This window comes from Dunckerocampus dactyliophorus, chromosome 14 (genome assembly GCF_027744805.1).
Source record: "Dunckerocampus dactyliophorus isolate RoL2022-P2 chromosome 14, RoL_Ddac_1.1, whole genome shotgun sequence".
Taxonomy (NCBI): domain Eukaryota; kingdom Metazoa; phylum Chordata; class Actinopteri; order Syngnathiformes; family Syngnathidae; genus Dunckerocampus; species Dunckerocampus dactyliophorus.
Window position 1 is genome coordinate 12,602,691 of NC_072832.1, and position 10,412 is coordinate 12,613,102.

The following is a 10,412-nucleotide window of genomic DNA, read 5'->3' on the forward strand; positions in this document are numbered from 1 at the left end:
GAGTGCCAAGAAAAGAGGGAGTGGTGGAGCAGACGAGCGGAAGCCGGCTGCCTGCAGCAGCCCTCATCACGAGCCAAATAAGGTGAATATGAATCATAGGTGAGAAATATGGGCGCTGACGTCCAGGCTTATCAGCCTGGCTGCCAAATAAGACGAGCAGCCAGACGTCAGCTCTGCTTGTTTACTGATAACACATGGATAAAGTCTAGCTGACACACAACTCACGCGAACACACTTCACTCATGTTGCATCATTTGGCCAGTAAAAAGCATGTATCTCCTTTTTTTAAAATTTTTATATGACAAAAACCCAACATTTCTTTGATGTTCAGTTGTAATGAAAATATGAATACAATTTGGAGATACACGCTGACAATATTGTAACATCTATAGCTGACTTTTAAGTAATGAAGTGGTTCTGCTATTTCAAAATAATACATAGATAGCCTTGATGTAATAATATGACTCTTTCACTTTTAAAAAAATGAATTTCCTTCTATTCATTGTTGACAATTATTATAAATTCATGTATGAGCAGTATCTTGCAAAACATCACTTTGTTATTGCATCAAGGTGGACTTCCATCATGTGGCTCCTTAAATTCCAGCTTTATACTTTAGCGCCACCTAGCGTCTGTTATTGATGTAGTTTGAGCACAGAGATGGAGTCATCTAACCACCATTGCGTCATTACAGACAGTTAATGAAAGGTCAGCGGTTTCAATGAATACAAAAGTAGAAAAGATATGACAGACGAAGACGCCCTAAGATGTATTTCTGCAATTCACACCAGTACCACTAGTGGGCAGTGTTGTGCTAAACAACCACCCCAATAAGATATGGGTGTGTCCATAAGCATGGGTGGACATTTGGGTGTGTTTACATGAGGTCTCGCTGTGTTACACTGACAAGCTAAAGCCACGGATAATGACATTTCTTCTCACTATATTATAAATCATACATCCGCTTCTATAGTGAAGACCCCCAAACACCTCACACACACACACACGCACACACACACATATTTATCTTACCTTATGACAAATAATATACATAAAGCGCAAACTTCAACTTCAACATTTCTCTTAGCAAGAGTCATTATCACACTGACATTAAAGAAATTGCACAGGCTGCAGAAAAAGGTGTATAATAACTGTTTCTGCAACATTATGCAGTATTATTGGCGACATGTGACAAACAGAAACTGGGAGGCGCCATGATCCAATTCAGTGTGCACTCGGACTGTAGGCTGGGCTTGTGCTCTAAGCTGAGAAGAGACGCTTGAGGCAGCCTCACCTTAGGTTTCTTCCCTGTATTTGACCAGGAAATGTGCAAATTCAGCAATTTTTACCTAAGAAAATGTTAAAAACGATTGAAATCACACAGAATATACATTTAGAATACAGTTCAACGGACAAATATTAATATTTATTTTATGTTATTACTCGTTTTTTGTTTTTCATCATGACACGTGATCATGCCCCCACTGACTGCACGTCACTGAACACAGGTCACATATGAGCAAAAAAATCGGAATTGACCTGCAGTGTTACAGTAGCCTGTGATGCCTCCGCAAACGGGTACCAAGGATGGCAAAGAGGATAAACATGATGAAGACCATAGAACCGGCTGCTCAGAACAAGATTGAAAATCATAAAAAAAATAGAAAGACATAAAGTGATCTACATTCGGGTAACCATGTCCTGACAGTTACTAGGGGTGTCACGGGATCTTGCAAGATCAAAATTTCTTGCAATAAGAAATTAATTAATCATGCGATAAATGAAAATTAACTCAATAATTTTCCCGGCCTCCATATACTGTATTGCCATGTGCAGCATGCCTGTTTTCCTACTCTCCCCTCCAAACAGGCAGGAATAGAGTTCACTCTGTGCATTGGTTCAGCACCTAGACACTTCCTGGACATTAGCTTGAGACACTGTGAGACGGAGTGAGATTTTGTCAGTCATACAGTCACTTTGTCACGGTGGGTGGAGGCGGGGGATCTAGAATACACAGCAAAACAGTGGAGCCTCATGAGGAGCAATGCAAGGTAAAAAAGAAAAAAGGTGCTACAAAGCCACATGCCACAGTGCCCGTGTAGGAATATTAATGAGCAAGGTGAGCCCATCGACACAAATGAGCCAGTATGCCAAATTTATTCCAAAGTGGAGGCAACACAAACAAAACGAACTTGCCCACCTAAATATATCCACCCGCCCCACTTTTCCCATCTGAGAAAAAAAACTACACACCGACAGTCAACACTCACTGCGATGTTTGATCGGCAAAGTAAATACAAACAGAACATCCCAAAATGGTGTACATTAACAGAGTGTAGTTTAATACATTGCAAAAGAAATGCTGCTCTTTAACAGTTGAAAAGCCACCATTTCCAGAAATGCTGCAAACGTTTGACAGACAGTACGAATTGCCTGTGAGAAAATACATGTCACAAACAGCAATTCCACTGCTACAGAGTGAAAAGATGACATATTAAAGGAAATATTGTATTATTATGATATATTATTATTATCTATCATCATAACATGAGTGGTTGTTCAGCGCCAATTTGTGAGACAGTAAACATTTCAAAATGCACATGCATTTTTTTTGTGACTCGGTAAAATAAATAAGTTTGTTTGTCCAGTCATTTTTTTTTTCATTGTATTTCTCTTAAAATCAATGTTAAAATCTCGTCTCATCGTGTCTTTGTGGAACCAATCTCATGTATCATCTCGTCTCGTGAGTTGATGTGGAGTGACACCCCTGCAAGTTACACAAGGCAGCGAGACGGCTGGCTTGGTCTCTTATGCAAAGTGATGTATTTCAAAGGTACAGCACAAAGCCGCTATCCAACTATCCATCCATTTTCTCCATCTTATGCTGGTCAGGGTCACAGGTGAGCTGGAGCCTATACCAGAGACGGGCGAGAGGCGGGGTACACCCTGGACTGGTCGCAAAGTCAGCAACTCTCAGTGAACAACTACAGTCTTAATGACTCAAAAGCATGTTTATTACCTTTCACAAGTCACACTATTTCCCATACACTGTAAGATTAATTTAATGCATTGGAAATGTGCAGATAACCCACTTTTCTATCTATATTTCATCATCACAATATGCAAGATGGTAACATCTTGAGTGGGCGTGCCCCCCCTGAGTGGTCACAGATGTCAGGCACAGTCGTGGCAAGGAAGCGCCCGTCTTCTCCTTCTGTGTTAGCCAAGGGGAAACTCTCATTTGGGCCTGGGCCCATAAAGACTCATAGCCTGTGACGTCAACATGTCACATGTTGAGAACATGTTCAGTCCAGAACTGTTCCTTACTCTAACCGGCCTCAACATGAAAAAAGATGCCATCCGGTCTGCACCACTGCAAATTACAATGACGATTATTACAAATTTGTCTTTTAAAATGATCAGGACCATCTGCGGTACCAGACTACAGTGCAGTTTAGAAAATAGCCTAGTCCACTTGAAGGACACACCTCTGGCATGGTTAAAAGGATAAACCCTGCTATCAGACACGCTAAACCAATGACATGTTTGGTAAGTCAACACATCCGTAGTTACATTAAATACAGTCATGGAAAAAATGATTAGACCACTTCGTTTCCTCCGTTTCTTGTTCATTTTAATGCCTGGTACAACTAAAGGTACGTTTGTCAGGACAAATGATGACAACAAAAATAGCTCATAAGAGTTTAATTTAAGAGCTGATATCTAGCTATTTCCATGGCTTTCTTGATAATAGCCAAAATCACTTATGTTCTTACATCAATAGCTTTGGCATTGTACTGCCTAAATGTACATCTTGACACCTGCAGAGGAGCAAGTGTAAAAGGCTAGTGTGCTCTCCTTAGGTTCAAGAACTAGGAGGTCAAGTGGGAGGTGTTCAGTTGAATTTGGCTTATTTGAGAACATTGTTAAAAAAATAAGCATCACACGACTGTACATGACTGTAGTTGTATTCACCAAAGAGCATGACAATTCCTATGCCGATTGAGATGCTAAAAATGCACGTCTTTCAAATCTGTGATACAACTATGATGCAAAACTGACCTTGATTCAAAGGTTATCAACCCAACCTGACAAGCTCCTGTAAATAGTTGAAGTGTGAAATAAAACTCAAGAAATTCTACTGGAATTGAGTTGATAAAGTGTCCACTACAATCTTCTCAGCCTTTTCAAGTGCAGGCTGGCATTAGTCCAAAAGAACTTGACAGTGACAAAGTATTACAGTAATACTTTTTCTCCACTGCTCGTTTTTGCATTTTTGCTTATGTTTTACAAATATTTCAACTGTCGTGTTGAAATTTTTTCGGCTGTATTCCAATAATATTTTGACTTAATTCTCATAATATCACAAATTTTTCGCAGCCAAATTTTCCAAAAATTGCAACTTTATTCTGTTTGTTTTGGGTTTTTTTTACAAATATTGCGGAAATTATTGTGAAAAGTACTTTTTTTTCTTCCTCATAGCATTACGACATTGTGCTTGTCAAATTTTTTGTCGTAATTTTACAATATTATGACTTTATTCTCATATTTCTACTTTATTCTTGAAAAAATGACTGCTCTTGTTCCATTATTGTTGTTACTTTTTTAATTTTTCTTGTTTAATTGTATTTTTAACACGTGCCAAGGGCCACAAAAAAAATCAGCCCCGGGCCGCACTTTGGACACCCTGGTATAGTGTTACATTCTACTTTTCTTTGTGAAAGTGATATTTTTTTATTCAATTCAGACGGATGTTATACAGGTACCTAATGAAGTGACATGAGTGTTTTTCATCGTCACCATGTGCTTTGGGCAGTTTGACACCACAGGATGACTTTCACACTTCCTGATGTAAACGTTCTGTCGGGCCTGTACAGACATGACTTGTCACCAACCCCCACACCCCATTCAGTATAGTACACAAGTACTGTGAGTAAATGACATGAGTGAATTAAAAAATATTTGTGGTATTTATACAGATTTGATCATTAGTTTATATGTGCATGTTATGGAGTACATTGTTGTAAGTTTGGGTTGTTGAGAAACACTAGAAACATTCCTAGTACAGTACCGTACAAAAAAGTACACCCAACACATTTTTAATACAATGCATCTTCTTAAGGGACAGTCCGATATAAATGAATGTTTGATATACTTTGTAGTCAGTGTACAGCTTGTAAAGCAGTGTAGATTTACTACCCACTGAAAATGATTCAACGCACAGCCATTATTGTCTAAACAGCTGGCAAGTACCAAGTAGAGTCAGTCATTGTGGTGGTGGCATCACAGTCTGGGACAGCCAAGTGCTGCCAGCACTGAGGAGCTGCGGTTCATTGACGGAAACATGAACTGCAGCATGTTCTGTGACATTCTGATGATCGTCAGCATGATTGTTTCCCAACATGATGACAATCCCAAACGCAACTCCTTGTGCTATGCTGAAGAAGATGAAAGTGAAGGTGATGGAGTGGCCACGTATGCCTCCAGTCTAAGATCCACCAGTGATGTCATCATGGAGGAGTGAAAGAGGATTCCAGTAATAACCTGTGCAGCTCTGGTGAATTCCATGCCCAAAAGGATTAAGGCAGTGCTGGATAATAATGGTGCTCACGCTAAACATTCACACTTTGGACTCAGTGTGGACATGTTCACTGTGAAGTGTACTCAATTGTGTTGCCAGCTATTTAGACAATAATTGTTGTGTGCTGTGTCATTTTCAGGGGACAGAAAATCTATACTGTTGCACAAGCTGTGCACTGACTACTCTGTTAATTTAAGTTGTATTTATTGTCCCCTGATAAGGTAGACTAAAAATGGTTGGTGATATGTGAGGTGTGTACTACTAAATTTACTGAGTTACAGACTCTCTCAACGGTGGGATTAGAAATGATTTTGCCTTTAACCTATTGACTGCCAGCCATGTTCAGAGCAGAGAGCTCCATACTGTTTTTGAGTTTTGAACTCAAGACCCATGGAATATACATAAACGTTGAAACTATCTAAAGAAACTTTAGACTCTTTCATCAGAAAAAATGTTTGTTTCGAGCCTTTTTGGGTCTTTAGATATTGGCGGTAGAACATTGGGTAGTTTCAGCAAAAACAACTGATTTTGACCAAAAAACAGTGAAAAGAAGCTTTTTCTGCAGAGAAGCAAATTCAAGCAGAGTGACGGTGGGGTCTGCTGGATGTGGGGAAGAGTCCCTGCTGCTGACTGATCCAGACGGCAGCCACTCGTCAGAGGAATCAGGGTTGGGTTCTGAGTCACCCCACTCTGAACTGCTTCCGGTGTCAGGCTCCGGTGTTGCGCCACACGGCCGCCATTGTCAACTGCATTTGTGTCTACGTCACCTACATCACCCGTGTCACCTCTATCTTTCGCGATCGCGTCAATACTAAAGGCAGATCCACCGCCAGACAAGCTCTGTGACAGCGTTAGCTGCCTGTATTTTTGGTCTCCGCTCGATTTCTGCATGTGTTACGCCATTTTCCTCTCTCAACTCACAATCCGTCCTCTTCATAGACAATCTGTTGCTGCCGGTTGGAGGAAAAAAGAACTGTCGTCCCCAACTGGGACAAAAATACATTGACTCCAGGTCAGAAATTCACACACAGATGAATAAGACTCTGATCTGTAGCTCCCATGAAAAAAAGGCGTCAATAGACGTCTTTGGCAGTCAACTTTACTTTTTGAAAAGACTTCTTTGGAATTGAAAGAGTTAAACAGGACTCAAGTTAGGGTAGCTATGTTTGAAAAAAATATTTTTCTTCTTTTTCTCAAGATGACGAACACTTTAAAAAACGCTGCTCTAGATTATGCTAGGAGTTACTAGTATATTTTAGAAAGGTGCAAAACTATTGTATTTCTTCAAAATTGTGCTGTAGCGACGCATTCATGGGCTGTCATGTCGCATTCTAGTCGCTGGGTGCGGGGAATCCAGGTAATAACACGCTCCAATAATGAAATCTCCAGGTAGATGATCACGTTGGAGTTAATATTATGTTTATTGCGTACGAGTGAAAAAATTAATTCAATGTCCAGAATGGCAAATGTTATGGCAGGTTGAATAAATGGCGGGTATGAAAGTGGTGCAATGGCGTGCATGAGTGTGTGTGTGTGTGTGTGTGTGTGTGTGTGTGTAAGTGGTAAACACCGTGTGACGTCCCGTCACCCTAATCTATGCCTTGTCACTTCCATACCTATATGCAACACCTCCATATCGCCACCAGTGGTCAACCAATTATAGCACTCCACAATTAGCCCCAAAACAAACCAGAAGAACTAAACCCAAATGAAGCATGGCTCCTAAATGTGCAATACCAACTTTTAAAATGTAGGGGAAAAAAAGATAATGAGAAGTAGTGTTCCTTAATATCTTAACACAGTAGTGTATTGGTTAGCACATGTGCCTCACAGTCAGGATATCTGGGGTTTCAATCTCTGTTGGAGCAGCTGCGTGGTGTTTTCATGTTCTCCCACATTCAAAAACATTCTTGTTTGGCCAATTGGACACTCAAAATTATCCGAAGGTGTGAATGTGAGTGTGAACGACTATATGTGTCCTGTGATTGACTGGTCCTGATCAGCTGGGATAGCCTCCAGCTCACCTGTAGTCTTAATGAGGATGTTCAGACTAGAAAACAGATGGACGGAACTCAACACAACTTCTTACAGTCTTTTGTCATTGGCAGTTATACAGGTGGGGTACTAGTGACTGAAGAGTCACTGGTCCAAACACTTCCAATGTGACTTGACTGATAAGAGATTATCAAAAATACTGTAGAATGTTGCAAGGACAACGATTACATTGCATTGTTGTAAAGCTGAGTGGATGCACATTGCCATGAAAGTTAACAGAGATGATGTTTCCTACCTTGGTCACTGCAACCTTCCAAGAGAGAATCCTCCAAGCTCAAGTTGTCCAGACTTTTCCGTTTCTTCGACATTTGCCGGATGTGAAAGAATCCAGCGCAGATTGACAATGTGGGGGACACCTTCTTCAACCGGCAGGATACACAACCCGTGGAACAGTCTGTGTGGGGTGACAATAGAGGTGACAATAACTATGAGTGGTGTTCATTCAGAGCTACTGTGTGTCTGTGTGTGTGTGTGTGTGTGTGTGTGTGTGTGTGTGTGTGCGCGCCTCGTGTCCTTCCAAGAGTCCAGTGTGTGTAATAATCCAGAGTGCTCACTTTCCCGAGGACCAGCAACCTCCTGGATGGTGTTCCTCTCCACAAATGATAAAATGTGAAGCACTCACGCGCAGGGATCTGATCGGATGGGAATTTACGCACGACGTTGCAAACTTGTTGCTCCACGTCTCGTGTGCGTGAAAAGTTGATTTTCGTCACAGGCGCGCACTCACGCTTTGAAACCATCGATGCACCCTGAAAACGTTGCATTGTGCTGTATTTTGTTGGGTTTTTGGCGTGAATGCCTCAATGCGACGTCAGACGACATAATCAGGCGTGGATGACGCACAGCACATGCGGTCATCTAAAGGGGAACTCATGGACATCCCGATGAAGGATTTTTCTACTGTGGACGAACGTGCAGAAGCAACATTGAGCAACGTGTGACAATTGTACTCGTCTAAAGGAGGAGAGGATTCCACGTGTGCGTAAAATTTGTGAAGTGGTGTGGAGTGCGCGCTCTGTGACAATACCTTCTTTTTCACGGCTACATAATAAATCCCACGAAGCTTTGTGCTGGTTGCAGAACCTCCTAATCCACGAGTGAAAGTGACATAAATGGACCCAACACGCATTGTGTCATGAGGACCATCTAGGAGCAGCTCCTTTTTACCCCACTTCCTGGTCAGACAGCAACAGCATAAATAATCAATATAATAAATAAATAAATGGAATGTGACAGTTAAAAAAATAGCAACAAAAATGCGCAAATTTCAGAGAATAATGGATTAAAAAGAGAAGACAACTCCTCTGTTTAAAAAAAACAACAAAGGATTTGCGTGCATGTGAATCTGTGCTCCCATTGGTTCAAAAGAAAAAAAAACATGCAGTGATCACCAAATATCACACATTATCTCTCTTACAAAAAAAAGTCACAGATGGGTGCCACCAGTTGAGCACACACACATACTCTCTCTCCTTTCTCTCTCGCACTTCTCCCACATGCTGATTTATTCATGAACGCACCATGAGGGTCACTGGATCATATTGCTTTCAGCACATCTGCTTTACATTTACAGTGCAACGCCTACAGGATATCTGCACATTTCATGGCAACATACTGATTTCATTGCATTTATCCATGCTTCTTTACACACACGCACACACGGACAGTATATATAGTGTTTAATTGTGAAGGGCTGCATTCGCTGACGCTGGTATTTGGTGGTATTTTCTAAAGGCAAACACCCCCCACTCTTTTACTCCCTCCCCCCCTTCCACTGCAGCTGCTGACGTCAACACATGCTTGCGTCAATGCTGCCTGCTTTGGCAGAGAGGCTTTTTCATTGTGATCATAATGGGATTATTAGGTTTAGAGAAATACCCTGCCTTCATGTTTTTTTCCCATTTTTTTACACCATGGATGACCTATCATTTTTGGCTTCCTTTTTGCACCAAATATGATTATTATCAAAATTGGCCGTTTTAGCATTGTGCATTAAAATATATATGCATGATCCTTTTATTTGTCTTTACAATTGGAGTTTTGGAAATGAAAGACAAAACACATGTTGTTATTGCAATTCGTACAATGTAGCTTGTGCATTGAGATGCTCACAAATGAATCTCCTGATAGTGTGTCTGCTCATGTCGGTGTGTTGTGTGAGAGGCAGGAGGATGTTATGATGTCCTTATACACTGACCTTCTGCAATGAATAGACTACTTCCTGTCCGTCAACCTTGATTTACTCCACATATCTTTCCTACAGCCCCTCATCTCAATTTTCCATGCACATATTCTGTTTATGTGTGCAGATTAATCACATGTACAGTTAAAGGGATTGATTCTTCCAGCTGCCGAGAGGGTGCCAACGTTGAACGCATGGCTAGCATTATATCCTGCTTTAAGTACGTAAGCTATGCCAACGTAACACTATCACACACTGGTTATGTTTGTTGTCAGCTAATGATAGCAATTTGGCAAAGTTTAGGTACAAAACGTTAGCTATCATTGAATGTACAGTCGTCCCTTGCCACATCGCAAGACACATCGTGGCTTCATTCTCATGGTTTTCAAACATATATTAATAAATGCTGTTTAGTGGTTGAATACACCAAATTATTAGTGAAAAAATATGCATATTAACGCAGATGTTGCGTATTTTTTGCCTAAATTAAGCGCTGTGAAGCATAAAAATGGCTAAGTGAACAAAAATACAAATGTAAGGCATTAAGAAGACACATTTAAATTGTGAATTTAGTATTGTACATTGGTCACTAGG

At 40.7% G+C, this 10,412-nt stretch overlaps 1 protein-coding gene across 3 annotated transcripts in view; it reads right to left on the reverse strand.

Moving 5' to 3' along the window:
* Positions 1-8,980, reverse strand: part of pde10a (phosphodiesterase 10A) — a 76,161-nt gene extending 67,181 nt beyond the window's left edge. For 2 of the 3 annotated variants that reach the window (XM_054798857.1, XM_054798855.1), the window contains exons 1-2: positions 8,664-8,980; positions 7,872-8,030 (exon numbers count right to left, since the gene is read on the reverse strand). In XM_054798857.1, coding sequence (XP_054654832.1) covers positions 7,872-7,944 — 73 coding nt within the window. In that variant the 5' untranslated portion in view covers positions 7,945-8,030; positions 8,664-8,980. The remainder of the gene's footprint in view (positions 1-7,871; positions 8,031-8,663) is intronic. The other variant, XM_054798856.1, reaches the window with a different exon arrangement.
* Positions 8,981-10,412: the final 1,432 nt, after the last annotated feature.